This window comes from Halichoerus grypus, chromosome 9 (assembly GCF_964656455.1).
Source record: "Halichoerus grypus chromosome 9, mHalGry1.hap1.1, whole genome shotgun sequence".
In the NCBI taxonomy this organism is placed as follows: domain Eukaryota; kingdom Metazoa; phylum Chordata; class Mammalia; order Carnivora; family Phocidae; genus Halichoerus; species Halichoerus grypus.
The window spans coordinates 122,879,914-122,903,753 of record NC_135720.1 but is presented as its reverse complement, the minus strand read 5'-3'; the positions used below and the strand labels follow the sequence as shown (position 1 = coordinate 122,903,753).

Genomic DNA, 23,840 nt, shown 5'->3' with positions numbered 1-23,840 from the left:
GGGAGAGCCAAAGTCAGTGAAGTCTTCTGAAATGCTCCTGTTGAAAGGATGTACTTTCCGGCCCCGACACGTGAGATCAGCGTGGTCCTTGGGCGAGGAGGACACGCATGTTCACAAAGTCTTCACAGTTTGAAAAGGTTGAACAACTCTGTCCCCCCCTCAAGAGGCAAGATATATAAAGGAAATTAACAGAAAAATAAATGTAAACAATTCTAACCTGGGAAACCAGAACTTCCACATTTTAAAATTAAAACAAGGAGATACCATCTTCTACTTTAAATATCTGACAGGTATTTAAAAGTTGATTAAGAATAATAGGAAAATGGGCACTCACAATCTTTACAGCTTGCTTAGAGAGCAATTTGGCAGCATCTAGCAAAACCTTCATTACAGCCCTGGACTCTTGTTGACAGCAGCAAGTGTCCAGCTAAGGCTCACACAGGTGGGAGGGGGGCGTAGGGGGCACGCACACCACACGCACACGCATGTATGTGAGCACATGGACAGACGCACACCTGCGGGAGGGAGGAAGTCAGTGAGTGAGGCTGAACATAGACAACTGGGGAGCGTGGGTGAAGCCTATGGGTTCTTCTTGGACTGGTTTCAAAACCTCCACAAATATGAAATTGCATCCAAAAAGACAAAAATCAAGTTTAAAACTTCAAAAGAGGTAGAGATCTGTGTCTTAAAATAGAAAGCTCTCCACAACATGATGTTAAACGAAAGAGGCAGATACCAGAACGATGTATATAGTATGATTCCATATCAAAGAGTATAAATATGTACAAGGTCTGAAAGGAAAGCTGTCAAACTATTAATGTTCCCTTTGGGGAGGGGGTAATGGTAAACTTTCCTACTAGGCTCATTGTACTTCTAAACTACTTGCATAAAAATTCATAGTATTTATGGATTACTCAGGTTTAAGACAGGAGGTGCGTTAACATTTCTGCTGTTGCAACATTGATAAAATGTATTCATCTGTGTGGAAAAAAAACTCTTAATGTCCACGCTGAGGTTCTCACATAGTGGATGCACCCAGACACAAGCCCTGTGCAGGTAGATGGGAAGAACAGACACAGAGATCTGTCACGATGCCTGAGGCCATTACCAGCATCTTAAGGGCAGGGCCCAGGATGCTAAACCAGTAAGCGTCCAGGCTCAAATGCCAAAGTGCCCCCTGCTGAGAAATACGGACACTGAATTGGGGGGGTGGGCAGGTACGTAGGATATGTACTCGCACAATAAATAGCCACAAACATTTTAGAGGAATGAGGTAGGGCTACTTGTGTGGATATGAAAATATATCCAAGATATATCAAAATTAAAAACAAAAGCCTAAGTTGGAGAGCTGTATGACAAGTATGAACCCACTGATGTATTTAAAAGATACGCATGTTTATAAAATTTCTGGAAGGAAAAAACTGTTAACAGCAGTTCTCTCTCTCTGGAGAGGAGGAGGCAGGGCTTGGGGGGGGTGCTTCTATTTTTCTTTTTTTCTTTGAGACGCTTTATTTTACAATGCTTTCCTGTCATTTAAAATTTCTAATTATAAATATTAAACCAAATCACAAAAGCCCAAAGACAATTTTAAATCAAGATATACTAAGGCTAACAAGCAACCTTACCAGAGAATAGCATCTAACCATAAGAAACCTAAAATATACTATAAACAGAAGAATTTAGTAGTGTTTTTATTTATTTCCCATCTCGCTCTAGAAAACCAAATTTAAAAAAAAGCACGGTACAGTGGGGTTGTTGCGACCCTTTGACGAGTACCAGAGCCACCCGGAGGGCTTGTGGGAAACAGGCTTCTGGGCCCAGGGGACACTGCAGTTCAGGAGGCGTGAGGGGGGCTTGGCTGGGGACCTGCATTTCTAACAGGCCCCCAGAGTCCCCCCGTCGCGGCTGCTCGGGGCACCTCACTTTGAGAACCACTGGTATAGGAAGAAATACTCGAGAGTGGAGACGAAAAGAGAAAACTAAACAGTCACAAGGGCTCTGAAGCAGGTTCGCTGGGTCACCCCTTCCCCAAGCCCTAATCACCCCTGAACAATGCCATCAAACCCTGGAAATGTGGGGGCTGGGGGGGGGTCCTCTGGCAGCAGGCCAGTGTTGCTCCTGCTGGGATGTGTGCTGGTCAGGAGCAGGCTGGCTTTATCCATAACCTAAACTTTTTTTTTTTTTTTTTTTCCATAACCTAAACTTAGTAGGCCAGCTGAATGGGTTATCATATTTAATTCATTTTTACATAAGATCAGAGATATGATTACAAGAGGTGAGCTGCGGCCTCAAGGGAAATGATGTCTAATGCTCTGGAAAGGCTCTAAGTGAAAATAATTGTCGAATCAGATATAAGTGAGGAAATGGGAAAAATGAAAAAAATATCCCAGGACTGTGCACTCAGATTTGTAAGCACTGAAGTTTCTGTTCCACTTCAACGAAATCTGCAATGGCAACAGGAGATGCTGTATTATGGATGCACTTCCCACACAACCGCACTCTAGTCCATGGATCCACACCCAAAGAAAAGGGCTTGACTCACCAAACAAATGGCAAAGCAAAGTACCCCGTTCTTTAAAGGTCTTGGCTCTACATCAGTGGCAAAGAGGTGCCCATTTTTTAACTTTTTAAAATGAAATGATTATGGGTGGTATGTCCTCAAAGATTCCTGGAGGTGACCAACTTTTTACGCTAAAAGACTGCTGCTGGATGAGCGCATTTCTCGAAGAGCTTTGTGCCTAAAATGCCACTCGATGCTCAAGCAGAGAAGAGTTCTGCAGCCCACTGAGCTCCCCCTCACCAAGAAGGAACAATCTTGTCTGGGCCACCACACCATTCTGCCTGGGGCATCCCAGTCACCGCTTTGTGGGGCGCGGAGCTGCTCTCTGCTTGCCTAGAAACTTGACTCCACTTTGGTTCAATTTTAGCTTCTGTAATCTTTCTACGTATAAGTAGGTTTGTTCCCGGTGAGATAAGACAGTATCTAGCATGGAACCCATTTTACAAGAGGCTCCAGAAAATGTTTGTTGGTTTCCAATGCAAGTCCTTTGTGATCAAACCCTCCCTGGCACGGTCAGTGGACTGCTTGCTAGGGACAGCTTCAACTGTCCTCTTTTTCCGGGTAGACTTCTCCTGTTGGGGCCTGCTGAACAGCTCCTGCCACTGGTCTCCTGATTTCTTAAATTTCCCTGGAGCTAAATTCTAATCTCAGCACATCAATCGTAAATGGCCCTAGGGGACCACGGCAGCTTACGTGGGTGGAGCTACTGATTTGGAACAACAGCTTCCCTGATAATAACAGAGAAGGGAGACAGATGATCAGCTTCATATTCTTACTAAGGGGAATTTACACTCCAGCTCCTCAGAAGAAACCAAATTTTCCTGAACAATTTCTCCCGGGAGCCTCCTTGGATGGAAATGCTCACAGGATGAGCATTTGTGGTATGTTAAGGTACCTCTTCACTTTCTTCCTGAATCTGCTGGCTTTGGCTTAATCTCTGGCAGCAACCCTACGCAGTAACACTGATGGGGTTTAGACCTCATTTTTTTAAAGTGTGTTAACAGTGTTTTCTCAAGTGTCATACTTGTCAAACGATGAACAATTATATATTTGAGTTCATAAAAGAACAAAGTAACAATAATCCAGTTTTTAAAAGCAGTTGCTTCTTTTGTAGGATTAATTTGTTAGGCAATTAAAAGAGCAAGAAAATACTATCATTAACTTATTAATATAAAGAAGAGAATCATATCACCTAAACTTTAAAATTTGTCATATTTCTGAATGAAGCAATATAGTCATCTTTTAAACCTTTGTTTCATACTTAAAACAGTTACAAACCAAATATACATATGGTTATTCTGTAAAAGCAATTGTGTGTGTTAAAAATTCTCCAGAAACATTTACTCTCTTAGTTAACAGATATTTAAATATCTGTTGTGTTTGGTGGCAAAAATATCCCTCATACACACATGATTAATGTTTTGAATAAGATGATTCATTTCCCAGTGACTCCACAAGTATCTGCTTCAATTAGTTTTAAAAAAAACAAATCAGTTTTCTTATGTAGCCCTAAAATTGATGTGGAAAGTAAAAACAAACAACTACTTCAAGAAATTATGAGTGTGGACCAACAGCCTGACACAGCTTCAGTACTGCTCTCTCAGGAAAGAAACACCCCGAGGGCTAGTAATAGGTTTTGGAGAATGTTCCTGTACTTCTGGCCTCCATACTTGGTCATTTCAATAGCATTTCTTCCCTCACATTGAGTGTGACCCAGCCACAGGGCTACAGAGAACTTACTACAGTCCTTTTCTTCAGGGAGCGCCCATTCTCCTGGAATTGTTCCCTCCACAAACATTGGCAGAGCACCTACTATGCACAGGTACTGCTCTGGACATAGTAGGATTTTGCCCTGGCAAAACAAAATCTCTTCTTGGAGCTTACTTTCCAGAGGAGGGAACAAAAGCACCTTTCTACAAAGGGAAAGGGTGAGGAGAAGCAAAGGCACTGACCCACTTAAGCATCAGCCCACAGGTGACCATACTAACACACCATTTGCTTTTGCCATCATATTTCATTCAGAAAGGACACTCCAATGGGAGGCTCCAGAGGGAAGAGGAGATGGTTCTTTTCCCTTTTAATCTGCAAGCCTGATTTAGATCATGGCCACGTCCCTTACCACTGTCCTAAAAAACCTTCCTGAGTGGCTTCTGTTCGAAGTGGAGAGAGTATTCTCAACAGTACACAGGACTCAGGGCCAGGAGAGAGAGGAGGTCACGAGGGCCTTGCACGTACGGTGGTACTCCCATCCTGATCAGTGAATCTAACTCCACAGAACAAGATAAAGTAATTCAAGAATTTATGCTTACGCATCCCTGGTGGTTTTAACCAAAGCCACCTTTATGGACATTAAAAAATGTTTTCAAAATGGGAAGAAGAATAAAAAAGGAAATCACTAACTCCTTATTTAAACAGAAGCCACTACCCTCCTTTTATACGAAACTGGAGGCTCTGCTGAGGGCAGCCAAGCCTGCATGACTGTGCTAAAGACAAAATGTGGAAACTTTAGGGTCAAAAAAGTTTTGAAAATCATGCCCCCACACCACCCCTAAAAGTGTATGTACACACAACTTTTGTGGACAAAGTGGAACCACAGATCTTCTGAAGCCTTTTGTGTTCCCTTACTTTCCAAAAATACAGCCCTAGGACTGCGACTTCATAGAGCAAGGATTAGCAAACTTCCTCTGTAAAGAGCCAGACTGCCAGTTTTTTCGGCTTTGCACACTACAGTCTCTGTCATAATGATTCAACGCTGTCCTTGTACCTAGAAAGCAGCCACAGACCCTAAGTCAATGAACCAATGTGGCTGTGTTCCAATGAAACTTTATTTATGGAGGGGCTCCTGGGGGGCTCAGCTGGTTGAACGTCTGACTCTTGACTTCGGCTCAGGTCATGATCTCAGGGTTGTGAGATGGAGCCCTGCACTGGGTAAGAGTCTCTCTCCCTCTGCCCCTCCCCCACCTCTGTCTCTCCAAAAACAAAAAAACAGTCTCTCTCCCCTCTCTAAAAAGCAAAACAAAACAAAACCCCCACAAAACTTCATGGATACAGAAATTTGGATTTCTTATATTTTCAACATGTCATTACATATTATTCCTCTTGATTTTTTTTCAAACATTAGAAAGTGTCAAAACCATTCTTAGCTTGCACGCTGTACAGAAACAGGCGGGGCGCTGGCCTTGGCCCACGGGCTGGCTTGCCAACCGCGGCCCCAGAGTCAGCAGACGCCCAGCCCTCATCTGCTGCACACAGCCCAGCGGAGTGCCTGGCCCTGAGTCATCAACAGAGAAGTAGATGCTCCTCATCTAGTGGGGGCAGCAAGCAAAGCTGAGAACACGGGAGTAGGAAGTAAGGAACGTGTTCTGATTCCATCTCTGCCTTCAGCTCTCTCTGAACACCACAGTCTCCGCGGACTCGACTGCCCTCTCTGTGAAACAGAGCACGCAATTCGATGGCTAATCATCTCTTCTGCCCCTGAGCCTCTATGATCCTTCATTTATAACGAAGTAAAAGAAGCAGGCCAACAATTTGGGAAGTCAACTTGGTAATAAACAAGCTCATACAAGTTCCAGGTGAGGGTGAAACTTTTGGAGTAAGAAAGAAAAGCAGCATTTGGGTAAAGCGTGTTATCGGAAAAATACTAGCCAAATGGCAATTTACTGTCCAAAGGGAAACCCCAGATTTCTGTTTAGATCCCTCCCTCTTCATTGCTCCACGAAGGTCTAAACCAAAACTCACTGATGCACCACAACAAGACGGATAGGGCAGTGTCTGAGGTGAACAGTTCTCCTCAAGGGAAATAGCTCCCCTCCTTCCAAACCAACACCATTTTGTTTTATTTCACTAAGGGTGAGTTGGCGGGGACACTCAGACAGATACAATCACAACACTGCAGCACAGAGGACGGCATATGAGACCAGAGGATGCAAGAGCACGTGGGTCCTGAACCAGAAGGCAGAGTGGGAGCTCCAGAGGAGGCATGATGCTCCTGGCCGAGAGGGAGCTGAGAGGGGGTGAGGGCCAAGCAGAGACTCAGGAGCACGCCTGCTAACTAAAACAACGGTGGCTGGATTGGACTGCTGACGGGGATGCCCCTCCCCCACCTCCGTCCAAGAACTACAGAAAATGGACAGAAACCCTCAACAGGCAGGAAGCAGGGAGACCAATGAGAAAACTATGGCAGGTAAGAAATGACCAGGGCCCAAAGTGAGGCCAAACTAGTGGGGCTCACATCAGAGAAACCCGTAACAGAACTCTATAAAAATCGGTGGCTAGCCAAGGCATGGGGACAGTTAGGGGAAGGGAGCTGTGTTAATCCCAGCTGCGCAGTCTTAAGAGCTGGGGAGGCCACGGCACAACCAGGTAAGCTGCAGAATCCAGGAGCGGAAACACAACAGAAAATACCACCCCTGCTGAGTGCACTCCTACTCTGAAAAAGGGACAATGAGATCTGAACAGTTGATGATTACAGACGAACAAATCAAAGTCCCGTAGGTTCTATTAGGTGATTGGTACCTTCACCTGAAAGGCATTTCCGGTTATTTAAATGCGTCAGCAAAATAAGGTTCGTGACTTCTAATCAATACTGGTCACATTTAGAAAATTCAGATGGACCCTTAACATGAGACTTTATACATACTAAGATGTATGAAGGTTCACAAAGAGACCTGCTATAAAGGAAAATACCACGCGTACGGATTTAGAGTGAGGAGACGCTGTTCAAAGCAAGTCGATGTGGTGGGACGGTTTGTGGGTACAAATTAAACAGAGACAGCTAGTGCTGATTGAAAAGAGAAATGCCAAAGGCTTCAGGTAAAGAAGGAGGCTGCACCGGCTCTCGGAGGTTCCAGTCCACAGCCTCCCCAGACTTCCCTTAGCCTGCCCTCTAGAGTAAGACCAACACGTAAGAAAGGGGTGCCTACACACCTTGAGAAAATTGCCAGCATGCTGAGAAACAGCCTGTGGCCATTGAAGGGACGCTGCCTACTGAGCAGCTCACCTGGACACTCACCTTTTCCGTTAACAGCTAATCCCGTGGCCATGGCTGCAGTCACAGGGCCAGACACCTGAGGCACTAATGGGTGTATTCGGGGCCTGCTCCCCATCCTAGCTCGCTCTGCACCAGGGCCCAATAAGGCTCCGACTGGCTTTTCGGCTGCTGCTTCTGGTGCTACCGTGTCCTCCTGACCCTGTTCGACGGGGTCCAGCTTCTCAGGGCTCTCGTTCTGAAAGCCGTCCACTGCGGTCCTGCTCTTAATGGGGCTCTTAGGCACAAGTATCTTTATACCTGATTTCGCTAGGTCCATGTTCTTCCGGTTTGAGAGAGATGGAGCTGTGTTCTTCCTGAACTTCTGGCTGGCAGCAAATAACTGACTGTTTTTGGACTCGTGGTCTTTGCCAATCACTAGTGACTTAGGAGAGGTCTTTGAAAAGTTGCTGTTGGTGGATCTGGAGATCTGTTTCCTGGCATTGTTTGGAGAGGTCCTATTTGTTCTGGTTAGTGTGCTTTCTTTCTGCTTTTCGGTGTGGCGTCTGTTAAAATCATGAATGTATTCCTCACAGTTCACAAGGTGCTGCTCTGGTTCCCAAGTGTCGTCCTCGCTGTCATAGCCTTTCCACCGAACCAGATATTCTATCTTCCCTTTTTTGTTTTTCCTTTTGTCAACAATCCTTTCAACCTGTTTATAAACAGAAAAGAAAGAGGTGTCAACGTATTATCTGGGAAAAAAGGGGCAAGTTTCATAAGGAAGCATCAGAAATAATAAAAACCACAACAGATAAAGAAAATGACCATCTCTTTCCTAAGCTGAAAAAAGCATAGGAACAGAACATTGGGGATTTTAGCAATTTCCTTGAAATTAAGTCAGACAAGATGCTAAAATTTTATGCCCAGAATACATGGACGTACATTAAGTAGCCTATTTTTCTGTGATTCAAAGGGGGCTCTGTTTTTATTTTTACCTCAGACCCTGACCACCTGAGTTGGTTCTGTTACAGCTGGAACAGGACTAGTCATCTGCAGCCTTCTGCCTGGTCATCCTCAGGGCACCCATGGCAGGCCCTCCTCAGGCACTAGCTCGGCTGTGGTAAACACTAGCTACGAAGGGCTCGGAGCCTCCTGACGTGTGGAACTGGCTCACGGAAGAAACGGTCAGTATTGCAAGTATCAGTGAGAAGCACTCGGTTAAAACGGAGAAAGGTCCATAGAGAGTGTGATGCTATATCGGTAACAAAATGGTCTGGAATGGTCAGTTATTTACCTCCAAATATTGGTTTGAACTAATTTTATTATTATTATTATTTTTTAAAGATTTTATTTATTTGACAGAGAGAGACACAGCAAGAGAGGGAACACAAGCGGGGAGAGGAAGAGGGAGAGGCAGGCTTCCTGCTGAGCAGGGAGCCCGATGCGGGGCTTGATCCCAGGACCCTGGGATCATGACCTGAGCCTAAGGCAGACGCTTAACGACTGAGCCACCCAGGCGTCCCTGAACTAATTTTACACTAACATCTTCAAAGGAAGATGCTGCTAATCTTTGAATATGATGATCAATATATCCCATACCTAATTTATGAATTCACACTAATTTATGAATTTGCCATGAAAGATAGTTATTACTGTGACATAGCTATTACCTTCACATTAAGTGTAAATGGGAGATCTTTGATGACTCACGCGAACAAAATCTATTTGACATAATTTCCCCATGTTACTGGGGAAATATTTAGAATCTGTTGGAACCTCTCTGTAGTTAACATAAAAACCATCAGCCTGCTTCCCCGGCGGCAGCGTGCATCTCTGTACCTTGCAGGGAGAGGCCTACAGCCACAGAGCAGCTCTTTAATTAAGGATTCAACGTCTAAGCCCATCAATTACCAAGAACATAAATAAATTTCTGGCAAACCTACAGGTCAGGTCAGATGACATAATGGTATACCTAGTTCTCCAACATTCCAAAATAACAGAGGCTAACTTAGAGTACAACAACAGACACTTTTGGAGAATGGGAGAATACCTTACCTCATCATTTCCCCCCCTCTCAAAATCCACCCCCATCAAAAAAACTCTCCAATATGTCTACCTGGGATATAGGGAATTAAAGCCCTTAACTACAGAAAAGCCTAAAATTAAATACACATTATTGCTTCCGTGAAAAAAGGATTAAGGGTAAAGAAAGGACTTGTTTCAGCAGGTGGCAGATTTCAGGCCTAACAGATCTCTACAGAGATAACTAATAATCTCTGTAGATTATTACCTAATAACTAATGTCAGATCCGCATATGTAAGTCCACACGGTCCATAATATAGCATGGAAAGCTTTGAAAGTGATTTTTTTTTCCTGCTCCTTTGCTTGTGAAAAGTTTTATACAAGGGCTTAAGTATTTCAATATTAAGTAAAAGATGTATTTCTGGAAAATTCCACATGAATCAATTTCATAGCAGAAATAGTTTAAAAGTTTTAAAGACATGGGGTAAATAGATTCTCTCCTAAGAGGAAACTACATTTTAATACTTATTTTCTTTCTAACTCAATTTCCAGTCCAGAAGCATGAAGTACAGTTGACCCTTGAGCAACATGGGAGTCGGGCACCAACCCCCACCTCCAAGGCAGTAAAAAAATTTGCATATAACTTCTGACTTCCCCCAAAACAACTACTGATATCCTGTTGGCTGGAAGACTTACTGATAACATACATAATTAACACATATTTTGTATATGTATTATATACTGTATTCTTACAGTAAAGGAAGCTAGAGAAAAGAAAATATTAAAATGTTACTAAGAAAGTCGTAAGTACGAAAAAATACATTCATGGTACTGTGCGGTATTTATCAGAAAAAGTCGGTGTACAGAAGGACTCACGTAGTTCAAACCCATGTTGTTCAAGGGTCAACTAAACCGTACTAAACCGGAGCACCCAATTTTCCTTTCTTCCATTTTCTTAAAGCTGAAGAGGGAGCTAGTAAAGGAGGATGAGATTCTTGCCGCTCTTGTCCTTTCACTGGTGCTTCTTCTCTAGGGTTGTAACCCACAGGCACCTTCCTTTGCCAGCCCCCAGCAGGCTTGCCCCTCTCTCAGCAGCTGCGGTGGTGTATATGCTATGTTTTATGTATACTCAGTGGTCAGACTTTGTTTAGACACCGAAGGCAGGCAGTAATAGGGGACCCATGAGACTGGGGGTTGGCAAACTTTAGGTAAAGGGGCACACAGGCCATATGGGCTCCCAACCACCAAACTCTTGTCACTGTAGCACAAACAACATATAAAGGAGGAGACTTTTTAAAAGCAAAAACAATTCTATTTATGGACACTAAAATTAGATTTTCTAATTTACTTGTGTCATGAAATATTAAGCTTTTGATTTTTTTCAACTATTTAAAAAGGTAAAAACCATTCTTCGAGTTAACCTGAGGCCACAGTTTGCTGACCCCTGCATTAGATGCTGAGAAAGCAACAGGACACAGGACATTCAGGTTGCAGACTTGCTGTCCTACTAATTCTCATGGGGAACATGGCTTGCAAATTGACAAGACACATATAGCTGATAAGGAGACAGCAAGCATGCCTTTCAAGTGGCAGGTCTACCAGAATCACTCCAGGCCCTAGACGCAGGGTAGGGACGTTTAGGCCAATGACCATAGCCCTCTTAATACCAACTCGGACTCCACTGGTACATGACACCCTCTCCCCACCATTCAAGGACAGATGTCCTTCTTCCCCATTTGAAAGCTTAAAGGAAAAGTCCTACTGATTCTTAGTCTGAGTGGCTAAAATAAATTAGTCTCTCACAAAAAGGCATCATCACCCAGATTCAAAAATATTTGACCGTACTATTAAGCCTAAAATTATTTCCAGAGTGCTTTTATGGTGGTGAGGGAGGAAAACCTTGATTCCAAGAGAAACACATAAATAAACTTTCCTTCAGGTTTTCGGTCCCTTCCCCTTGTGTTCTTCCTCTCCTTGCTAACATAGCCATTTCTGAAAACTAGTCTCAGTTAACAGTCTTTTCAAAGTATACGCACAGGTATCCACCTCTAGTTACAGAATTTCAATGCAAAGAATTTTATATAAAACAAACTTATTAACACAGAAGTATAGAACCACAGACAAGTTCTACTAAGATTCTTAAAAGCCCAAGACAAAATGAAGAAAGGCATGAAAATCTTATCCAAATTACCTAGATTGTTCTGCTGTGTTACCCACACTAACATGTGCAGTAAAATTCCGGTGAATCCAAATCACAATAGCCTTGACTACCTGTGGCACAGTAAACTGACCAAAGCTCTGTTCGTTAGGATTTCCTTCTAAAACTCAATCTAAAAAGCCAAGATGTGACACAAGTCAGACAAGGCTTTCCTTAACATTACAATGTCCTCTGATGGTTTGCAAAGCTGTGCAATTAATCAAAAGATCATTCCAAACACCTAATTCACTTCACCTACCTCAGAGCACATCCTAGTATCTGTGGCCCCAGGAATGTGCTGAAATGTGCTACAGAGTCACAGAAGCCAGACAAGGATGGACAAAGGTTCCCTAACACAGAAACAAAAACCCACAGAGAAGCCCAAACTGGTTGAAGAGCTCAGGAAGAGTAGGAAGAAAGAGTAACTCTGCTACTGCTACATTAAATACCAAACAGCCTAGAAATTTTATCAGGGCAAGGCATCCAAATATATCAACTTACAGGAAAAGACCAAAGTTGCAAAATACAGTAGAAAAAGTTTGGCACATTGTGTTATCATCGATAACCTTGTCAGCAATACTTGCTGATTCCTCCCAGCCAGAACAGTGGGAGCAGGCTGCCAGGATAACTTTGAAACCACAAGAAATGCTGAAAGCTTTTCTCAGGTTTGGGTCTTACACCAATGGCTGGAAAATCTGCAACAACAGAGCATCACTATGGAAAAAATGAATAAACAAAAACCCTGCTTTTATCAAAGAATTCTACAGGACCTTTGAAAAGCAACAGCTCTTTATATGAAGAAGATAAGTGTTTCACTAGCCGTTTGAGAGTTGTGTTTACTATTAAAAGGAAAAGTTGCCTGAAATACTAAGAACATTTGTTAACTATTAAAAACACAGGCAGATAGTTCCACTGAAAGAAGTAAAGGTGTAATATAAACATAAATATTTGACAACACTGTAAAGAAACCAAAAGCTGGTAGACACTGGAGGGACTAGACCCTTTAAACAAGGGAACCCAAGGGCTTCTGCACTCCCTGGTTGGCTGCTGGTAGGACTCACATAGAAAGTGCAGTCTTCCAGGCTTCGGGGGTCAGAAGGCCGAGTCAGGAGTTGACAGAGTGCTAGAAATCTAGTGGAGATCACAGACAGGAGGGCCCCCACAGAAGGGGGAGTCCCCTGAAACAATATTATAAACCCTCTCAAATCCCAGGTGGACTCCTGAACTACGACAGGCTAGTGGAAAACAACAATGGGTGTGTTGGGGGCACCCAAGTCCACCTCCAGGTTTGAGGATTCACTAGAACTCCGAGGACTCAGCATGCAGTCTCACTCATGGCTATAATTTAACACAGTGAAAGGACACTAAGCAAAATGAACAAAGGGAAAAGCATGTAGGGGAAAGTCCAAGGGAAACCGAGTGCAGGTTTGCAAGGGTCCTCTCCCAGGGGAGTCACACAGGATGTGCTTCATTCCTCCAGCAACAAGTTGTCACAACACATGCAAAATGCTGTCTACCAAAGAAGCTCATTAAGGACTTCCTGCCCAAGATTTTTTTGTTAGGGCTGGTCACAGAGGCATCCTCTGCCTAGCATGGGTCAAAATTCCAGATTCTTGGAAGGAAGCAGGTGTTCAGCATAAACCGTACCAATGGACATCACAATCAAATCTAAACAAACCAAGATAAAGGGTAACACCAACTAGCCAGTGAGCAGAGGACAGGAGAACACATCACAGACAGCACCACAACAGTGGGGGCCAGGAGACAAAGGAAACATATTTAAAGCACTGAAGGAAAAACCTGTCAACTCAGAATTCTTTATCTAAAAAAAATACGCTTCAAAAGCAAAGGTAGAGTTCCAATTCTGGGATGGCAGTATAAAATAAGGAGCTCTGTAAACACATTCTTCAACCAAATAAGCAAAGCTGGTAAACTATTACCAAAAAAACCCCCCAAAAAAACATAAAAAAAAAAGAAAAAGAAAAAATCACAAAACCCTAAAGTCTCTGGAAATTGTCCTAAGGCCATAGAGCAAATGAAGGAACATTTATTCAAGAAAGTCAACCAACACTCGGTAAGAACAGAGAGTTCATGGCATCTGAGCCAAGACCCACTTCTTTCCCTACCTACCCTCCAGTTAGTGTGACAGGAGCTCACTGAGTGTAGCTAAGAATATAGGCTTTCTCTCCCCTCTCGGCTACCAATCAAGTCTTCTCAAATGTCACTAGGACAGACAGGCTACCAGCATTTTCCTCTCCCACTCAAAGGAGAAGAGGTAAAAACCTCTTATGAGTATGACTGAGAGGTCAGGGACTCATTTCCTCTAGCTGGCCCCTATTCATAAGGAGGCTTTATCCCAGGGGTAACAGGGCAAAAATATTGGGGACTGTGACCAATTCTGCCCCGAGTCACTCTGGGAGAGGTTTTATGTTGGCAGAGGCAAGCTGAGAAATCAGAGGCTACCACTCTACTCAGCACCCAGACTAGTGGTTCAGAGATTTTGCCCTGGGGGAGAGGTAATCCATAAGAAAAGATAACTATTTCCCAAAATAAATGACTTTGTTTGAGACAGAGTATGGGTAAGTTTAAACCTAAGGATGTTCTTAAAAATGAAAATGAAGGGCAACAAGCTAAACCATAACTCACCTAGTCATCAGGGAAGGCCACCTAATAAGAGCCCCCCTAGGATACGAATAACTCTCAGACTGGTCTCAGAGACTACTCCTACCCAAATTTAATTGGGTCAGACTGCTAACCAATTAATGCACCAGACACTGTAAAACAAAAAAACAAAAAACAAAACAAGAGAGTAGCTAACCAGTAATCAGTCGATTCTAACAGGCTAGGTGTAATACCAAATAAAGCTAGCAGCTTAGAGAACCAGGGAAGGAGACAGCCAAAGAGAGCCTTATGAAAGCACTGTTATCTCAGGATTTGCTCAAGACTGTGCCCACCAAGGAGTCCATGGAAGTCTTCACAGAGTAGGGGTAATGGATTTCACTAAAATAGTCAAGTCACAAAACAAACCATCAAGCAAATAACAACAAAAGTAAGTCCCAGAGAGGGGAGAGACGAACCAGTATCTAGAACTGCTGCAATATATAACCTAAAATGTCCAGTTTTCAAAAAATTACAAGACATGAAAACACATAGGATGATCAAGTGGCCTATACAACACTGGGGGAAAACAGGCAACAGGAACTGCTTGGAAAAAGAGAGATACCAGGTACAGCAAACAAAGACTTCATATAAGGACACCACACTTAGAGAAGTAAAATATGAAGAAAGTAAAGTATGAAGACAGTATCACCTTAAAGAATATCATTAATAAGTTAGAAATGCAAAAAGAACCAAACAGAAAGACTTTTTAATTCTGGGTGCTCAACAGATTTGAATTGGCAGAAAAATCAATCAACTTGAAGAAAAGATGGATGGAACCACAGAAATGTGAGACATGCATCTGCACACCAATATTTGTGCAATGGGGAACACAAGGAGATGAAGAAGCAGAAATGTTTGTAAAAATGGCTGAAAACTTCCCCCAAGTTTAGGATAAATGCAGAGACCCAGAAACACAGGTAATAGTCAAAATACCAAAAATCAGGGCAGAGAGAAAACCTGGAAGCAGCAAGAGGAAAATAACTCCACGGTACAAGGGAATTCTTATAAGATTAACAGCTAACTTCTTATCAGACATAATGGAAGAAAAAGGCAGTGGGACAACATTCAAGGTACTAAAAGAAAACCATGTCAGCGAAGAATCTTATATACAGCAATGCTCTTTTTCAAAAATGAAAACAGAAAACGGTACATACTGTGTGATTCTAAATGTCTGAAAATTCTGAAAAAGGCAGCACTATAGAGACTGTAAAAAGATCAGTGTTTGGGTTAGTGTGGAAAAAGGGATGAACAGGTAGAGCACAGAAAAGTTGCAGGGCAGTGAAACTATTTTCTATGATACTATAATGGTAGATGTCATTACAGACTTGTCAAAACCCACAGAATGTAAAACACAAAGAGTAAACCCTAATGTTGGACTTTGGACTTTGTGTGATAGGACTCGTCAGTGCAGGTTCATCAATTGTAACAAATGCACCACTCTGGTCGGGGATGTCCATGATAGTGGGGCAGGCTGTTCCTACATATAGGGGCAGGAAGTACATGGGAACACTCTGTTCCTTCTGCTCCATTTTGCTGTGAATCTTAAAACTGCTGTGAAAAAGAAGTCTACAAACCACCCCCTCTCCCAAAATGAAAACAAAATAAAGGTACTCTCAGATAAATAAAAGCAAAATTTGTTGCTTGCAGAGCTGCTTTACAAAAAATACCTAAGGAAGTTCTTCAGGCTGTAAACAGATAAACCAGAATTCACACACAAAAACCCAGAGAGGACTGGTAAAGGTAATTATATAATTCTAAAAGTTTAAAATGCATATTTTTCTGCATTCTTCTTACTTAAAAAGCAACTGTATAAAACAACACATACACAGTTGTGCTGCTGGATCTCTAACATATAGAAATATATAACTGTTTCAAGCATATCTAATAAGAGCCAACAAAATACATGAAGCTAAAACTGACAAAAGAATAAGCAGAGAAATGACAATTCAACAGTAAGAGTTGGAGACTTCATTTCCACATTCAGTAATGGATAGAGCAAACAGAAGATCAACAAGGTAACAGAAGTCCAGAACACCACCATATACAAGCGAGACCCAGCAGACATCCAGGGAATTCTCTATCCAACAACAGCAGAATATAATTCTTCTTAAGCACACATGGAACATTCCCCAGCATAGACCATATGCCAGCCCATAACACGAGCCTCAATAAATTTGAAGGGATTGAAGTCATACAAAGTCTTATTGCCAACAAAATGGAGTGAAAATGAAAATTAACAGAAAAATCTGAGAAATTCACCACTGTGGGACAAAGAAGAAATCACAAGGGAAATTAGGAAATCCCAAAAGATAAATACAAAAATACAAAATACAGTGATGAAAGGGAAATTTATAGTTGTAAACTGCCTACACTGAAAAAGAAGAAAAATTTCAAATCAATAGCCTAACCATTCACCTTAAGACACTGGAAGAGGGGCCTGGGTGGCTCAGTCAGTTAAGTGTCGGACTCTTGATTTTGGCTCAGGTCATGGTCTTGGGGTTCTGGGATTGAGCCTGGTGCCAACTCTGTGCTCAGCATGGTGTCTGTTTGTCCCTCTTCCTCTGTCCTTCCTCCCCCGCTCAAATAATAAAATCTTAAAAAAAAAAAAAAAAAAAAAGACACTGGAAAAAAGCAAACTAAACCCAAAGCATGCAAAAGGAAGAAAATAATGAGAATTAGAGTAGAAGTTCATGGAACAAAGAACAGAAAAGCAATATTAAAAAAAAAAAAAAAACACAACAAAACCAAGTTTCCTTGAAAAGATCAACAAAATTGACCAAACTTTAGTTATATTAATCAAGAAAAGAGAACACTCAAATTACTAAAATCAGGAATGAAAGAGGGAACTACCAACAGTACAGAAATAAAAATTATTATAATACCATGAACAACTGTATGCCAACGATTTGGATAACTTAGATGAAATAAGCAATTCCAGGAAAGACAGAAACTCCTGAAACTGAATCTGAATAGATTTATAACAAATAAAAAGACTGAATTTGTGAAAAAACAAGAAGAAAACAAAAAAACCAAACCAAAACAAAAACTCCCCACAAAGAAAAAGCACAGGAGCAGACTGCTTCTCTGGTGAATTCTACTTGGCCTATCGTGATCATCCAAAGCTGTAAGCAAATCTACCCTAAGGTCTGAAGGGAGACACTATTTTTATCTCCAAGACTGTTTGCTATACCAACATTACCGAAGAGAGTCAAGGACAAATGCAGTCTCTGTTCCCAAGACATAACAGAAATGCAGAGGAAAATGCATACGGAGATCCCTCGAGAACTGTCCCCCCAACAGTATCCATCCCTTGTATTCACACTGTCTTGGCTTCTGGCAAATTTTCCTGAGTATACCACTCCATCAGCTGCTGTGATCAATCTGACCATTAGAGGCTGGGACCAAATCCTTTCAATTTGTCTCATACAACATTTAATTAAAGCTACTATCTGCAGGACTCCAGGCATCAGAATGAGCTACCCTGCAGTCCTGTCTTTAGCCATGCCTCCGGTGTCCTGGACCCAGCTGGCTGAACAAATCCCATAAACTCTCAGGATCTATCTCAGAAAGCCAGATGGCTTTCTCCTTAAGTTTCTGAATTGATTTTTCCTCTTGCTCTGGGGCATTAATACAGGTACAACAGGACGCATTAGTAATTGCACAAGCTCTGTCTTGGCCCACAAGGAGGAAATCCAGAGCAGTTCTAGCATCTATACAACCCTGACTAGTGAGCTGAGGCTGACTATCTTCCAGCCAAGGCATTTTTACTGCTCACTTCAGAGAAAGGCAGTGACAAATTTCCTACTGCCCTTTCTATGGCTCTCACAGTAGGGCTAACTGTCTGCAGGCTGTATACACAGTAAGTCAATTATCCCTCCAGCAACCTGCTCTGAGTAATCAAGAGTAGCCTCATTTTGGAGATCTCCACGGTCTTATGAGGGCTCTATGACCTACTACTGGCTGTTTTCCTTAAACACCTCAAGGTCTTCAGTGATCACCCTCAGGGTGTAAGTCACCATGTTTGTGGGAGAGAAACATGCTAGTTTCCGGATTTCATACAAGCACAGTCCCAACGGTGCACATGTTGGTCCTGGAAAGTGTTGTTTACAGTGACTGGGGTTCCCCCAGTGGCCCTTCTATCATGGGGGCATAGGTTGAAAGTGCCTCCAACATAGCTTTCCAGCTGGTTAAGTTCAAATAACTGTCTTGTCCTTGTTTTTGGAGGGGCAGCCTGAGAACAGTCAGTCCAACTTGTCCAGTTTGTCTAGTCAACCAGCCAGGTGGCAGTCATCTGCGCTCACGGAATGACAGTGCTGGCCCTAAGAATGGAGGCGGGCTGACATCTGAAGGTGTTAACAGGTGTTCTGTGGAGGAGGAACTGTTCTACGCGGCTTCTGACATCTTCTCAGTGCGGTTACGAGGAACGCACCAATTCATCATCAGAGTATGTTCTGGCCAGGGAAGGCAGATCCAAAAGTTACACTTAAGTCCCTTGCAAAAATTTGGGAGAACCACACCAAGGCTTTTCCATTACTGAGGACGACTCTAGGGGTGGTTCTGAAGGACAAGGATCTTTATTGTCCTTCCCTATCCGATACCTCCGGAGATATAAAGTGCTCTCTCCCCAGGTGTCAGGACTGGTTCCATGTAGTAACATGTTCCCATTACAGCACCTGCTTGCCAATCACACTTTACCCACACCAATCCTCTGCAAGGTAGGGCCAGGTGCTGGAGAAGTGAGGGCATTTTTATGCAGCTTACACAGATCCACTGTCTTTCTACGTTGGCCAATGTGTGCCCTGCTGGGAACTCAGTGGCCAGAGGACTAAACTAAGTGATCGTTATCCTAATAATCTAGGCTCCCCCTATCAGTCCGACAAGACAATTCAGGTGACCACAGCAAAATTAAATTCAAATTCCCTAAGTCCCCACTGGCTGGGCTGTCACCCAGAGCAGTCTGCAGTTGCTGTTATGGGAAAAAATATACCCAGGAATGATCAGGATGGAATCCAGAATTTTCAAAGTGGGTGTATATAAAATGTCTCACAACTTCTGTCCTAGTCATAACCCAGGAAGCAGCTAAGAGGAAATGATCCCTTCCTGGGGAAAGCTGTATTCAGTGACCCAACTGCTTTGCTATGTGTAGAGGAGGAGGGGATGACATGAAGGAGGCAGAGTCAGAAACCCTTCTGCACGGATTTCTGAGGAGGCTACTCCAGGGCTCCGTGATGCCACACGCCATCTGTGGATGGGAACATGGAAGGCCCACCGAATACCTTAACTGAAGTCTACTACTAAGTGGCATTTGAGATAAAGGTGCAACACTGCCAGGCTGCACATGGTCTGGACAGCTTGGAAACACAGCACAGATTAGTTTCAGGGGTCACTATGGTATGGCCAGAGCTAGCTGGTCAGTCTAGAACAGCAACACCATAACTTGAAAGTGTCATTAGTGGCGAGGCACCCGTTAGCTGTGAGGAAGGCGCAAAGGTCTCCTGTAATCAGCCTGCCAGGGGCAGGTGGGACAAAGGCCCACGTGATGTGGCTCCCCTCTTCAGGGAAACTGGGTAAACATTTGGCAGGAATCATATGCTGGACACGCAGCGGTCAGGTGTGTGCCAGAAACACGGACGTCTTTACAAGGAGTCCGGTCGGTGACGGCGGATGTGCGGTCATGTCTGGTACCTGGACGGTGCAGGCTCACCCAGCAGCCGGACGCCAGCCGGTCTCGTCGAGGGCAGGCACTTACCAGGGGCGTGGACATGAGGAGCTCAAAACAGTCCATCGTTTTCCAAGCAGCAGACGGAAGGCTAGGCCACGCCCCGGAGTCCGTCCAGACCTCACGGCTCACCAAGGGGAGTACCGAGCAGAGCGCGAGCACTGCCCTGAGGTATGCCTAATGAGCAGAGAGGCCACGTCCCATCTCAAGAGCAGGTGCAGCAGCGGGACCTGATGCATACCACCGGTTTTCAGCTCAACTGAACCATTACTGAACCAGGCCTGGCATCTCAGGGAACTCTGTGAAGCAAGGGTCCCACTGAGCCAGTGGCTCAAGCTTAGGGTGAAGAAGTGGGGGATACAAACTTCTCCCACTTTTCGCATAAAGTTAACATGCCACTGGGACCAGGCATTTAGTTCTTCAACATGGCATTTCCACTTAACAATCGAGGCCTGTTGGGCCCTTCCCGTTGGGTTAGTCACTGATTCCAAATTCACCACCTCAAAATGAGAGTACCGGGCCTGAGAGTCACAAGACCTCCAGGGGACAGGCATTCAATTTCGACAAGAGCCTGGTAGCAAGGTAAGAGCAAGCTAATAATAGCTAGCTGCTTTTCAAAAGGGGGGTGCCTGCAGCCAAGACAGCTGCAGACCTCTGGACAGCTTCCAGCACAACCTGCTAGATTTGGCCTCAAAGGATGCTGATTTGCACGTTGGCCTATATAAAGGGCCAAGGAGAATAATGCCCAAGTGAGGCACACACTGTCTCCAACAGCCAAAGCCCAATAAAGTGCTGGACTTCCTATTTCATGTGGGGGCTAAGGAGAGAAAAATTACTGTCGAGTGCATACGGGGTCCCAGACCGTAAGTCTGCCCATAGAGTCCTAAAAACCTTTACATAGCAAGTAGACCTCTCAATTTTGTTGGGGGTGAATGAGCCACTCTTGCTGGTGATGAGAACCCAGACAGGGCTTTGGAGACCGAGGCTTCTGACATGCCTGCCAGCAGGACACCACCTAGAGGGTGAAAGCTGTGATTTCAGAGGGCAGGGTCACTCAGTCTAAATCCTAACCCACCCACTACTGGCAAACTGTGGACGAACTTACATACCCCCAAAGATGGACTACAATCTACACACAGTTCTTTCTGATTGGGAGAATCCTCCTTGAAACTTACAGGACAGGGAAGTCCGAAGTACATAATAACACATAAATTCCTACTATACATTCGGATACACAGCAACAGTACACTGAACTGACCCAATGGGCTCTCCCAGGAGATCACGTTACCTTCTCTCCCCACTGCACAAAGCTTGGCGAAAGCCCATCGGTTGATTCAGATACCACCTACTCCTGCAAGACTGGGAAGGACGGTGACTTGGGTGGCCTTACCCAAAAGAGTCACAAATGTTTGAGCTCCTCCCCTTTCCAAAGTTCCCTAGAATACCAGGATGGGTGTGTATGGCCTGCAGTCCCCTTTGGGGACAGGGAAGGCTCAGCCAGGCCTCCCTAAAGCAGCTGGGGTCAAAGCAGAGGTGGAGAGAGGGTCAGGTGTTGCACCAGTTAATAAGCACATTCACCTTCCATTCAAGTGGCACGGTGGCTGCTCCTGGCTCAACCGCACTTCCAGTGTTTTCAGTCCACTGTAATGAAGCCCTGTGTCAGGTGGCAAGGCCATTACTGTTCCAGCAGTCTCATCCAGCTGGGGCAATAGAGTTTGCACATTTTGGTTGGTTCAGGCCTGACTTGCTCAGCAGCAACTTCATGGCGTGTGACTAAACTATGGGTATTCGATGCTCCACTGTCCTGACACCTCACATGGTTTTAGCAGAAAGGCCAGGGGAGAATTTTCCAGGCAGTGGGGCTACCGGCAACAATTTATCTCAAACTTTTAGGGTTTCTCTTTCTCTGGTGCATCACCTTCATCAGCATTGGAAATCCAATGTGGGGCAGCAAAAGCCTGACGAGTACTAGTCAATGCATCATCAGTGTTTTCCCACTGGTATTTGTCTGTCTCTGGGAAATCTCTCTGAGAGGGCCAAACCTCCCTCCTGGCAGCCAGGACCCTCTGCAAAAAAACCTGAGCCTTTTATTGTCATGTCCTGATGGACCGGAGGTTGGCATGACACAGTGTTGGAGAAACGGAGTAGCAAGGCTGCCCAGCTGTTTCTGCTTTAACAAGTCCCAACCCCTCATCTCCCAAGGGAACCAGCCAAAGTCCTAACAATCTGCCTGCTTTCTGCCCATTGTGGTTGTGACTTTCCCTCCTCTAGCTGTTTGAGAAGGGCCAGAACCATCTGCCCACCAAACCAATGAGGATGTCCTCCTGCCCAGGGAGGAGGTACCATAACCAGAGCAGTGTTTGGCAGCCGTGTTCAAACATGACCATGTAGTCAGGGGTCAGTCTGCAAGCATCTCCCACTTCTCCCTCATTATCACACAATTAAAGGAGACGACCATTTATTGCCAGGTTGAGGATTTGGTCAACATGTCAAGCTGCTGATCTTCCTGGGTTTTCCTCAAATCTCCTCAGTTGACCCAGGAGGCTTTCATCCTCCCCTTTGAGAAAACCATAGCCTTGTCTGTGTCCTGTCATCATAACCGGAACTGTTAAGAACTGTGACCTGTGATTTTACACTATTTGCAAGCTAACAAATGAGCCTGCCAAGTTTTATAAATGTGGGAGAAGGCAAGAGACTTGGAGTCCTAGATAACAGGACTTTGACTACTCACAGCAACTGGAACAGAGTACCAGCATCTTATTTTACAGTTCCCCGAGCCCCAGTTCCCTCAGGAGGACACACGGGGGCCATACAATGGATTATGGTACAGGAGAGGACACTGAGCTTAGGAAGCTCCATTTTTTAGGACGGTCAGTGAGTGTGCCTGCCCCAACGCCTGGCAGGAGAAACTACTGCTGTCCTTTACACAGACATCCTTAAATGATGTTCAAGGCGGAGGGTGAGGGAGGTGCAGGAACTGGATGAAGGTCGTCAAAAGGTATAAACTCCCAGTTTTAAGATAAAGAAGTAGTGGTGAATTAATGTACAACATGAGTTGTAGTTAACACTGCTGTATGGTCTATCTGACAGTTGCTAAGAGAGTAGATCCTAGAAGTTCTCATCACGAGGAAAAGAATTTTTTTTCTCCTTTTTTGCATCTACATAAGATGATGGCTGTTAACTAAACTTACTGTGGTAATCATTTTGCAAAATATGTAAGTCAGGTCATTATGCTGTGCACTTTAAACTTATACACTGCTGTATGTCAATTCTCTCTCAATAAAACTAAAAGAAAAAAATGTTCATGAATTAAAATAAATAAATATTGTTAAACAATACATTTTCTCAGATTCAGACAATCCCAATAATAATCCCAGCAAACTTTTGTGTGTAAACTGCCAAAAAGGTTTTAACACTCACACGGAAAGGCAACAAACCTGGAAAGAAACCCTAGGAAATCTTGAAAAAGTAGCCGTATGTCATCACTTCAAGACCTACTACCATAAAGCAACAGTACAGTCCTGGATCCAGGGTCTACAGAGAGATCAATGAAACAGGGGACAGCAAGGGAGCCCGAAGGAGACTCTCACTGATAGATCACGGCCAAAGGACTCGTTTATTTACTTTTGGTGAGAAAGGCTTCCAAAGCAAGCCATTTGGTTGAGTCCTTTCAGTATTCGGTGCTGGGATACTGGCTATCCATGGGTTAAAAAA

General features: G+C 43.9%; 1 protein-coding gene across 3 annotated transcripts in view; it reads right to left on the bottom strand.

Moving 5' to 3' along the window:
- The window catches only part of CDYL (chromodomain Y like), a 171,993-nt gene that overhangs the window by 62,333 nt on the left and 85,820 nt on the right, over positions 1-23,840 (bottom strand). For 2 of the 3 annotated variants that reach the window (XM_078055645.1, XM_078055644.1), the window contains exon 2: positions 7,572-8,238. The exons of the other annotated variant lie outside the window; for it this stretch is intronic. In XM_078055645.1, coding sequence (XP_077911771.1) covers positions 7,572-8,238 — 667 coding nt within the window. The remainder of the gene's footprint in view (positions 1-7,571; positions 8,239-23,840) is intronic. 3 annotated transcript variants of the gene reach the window in all.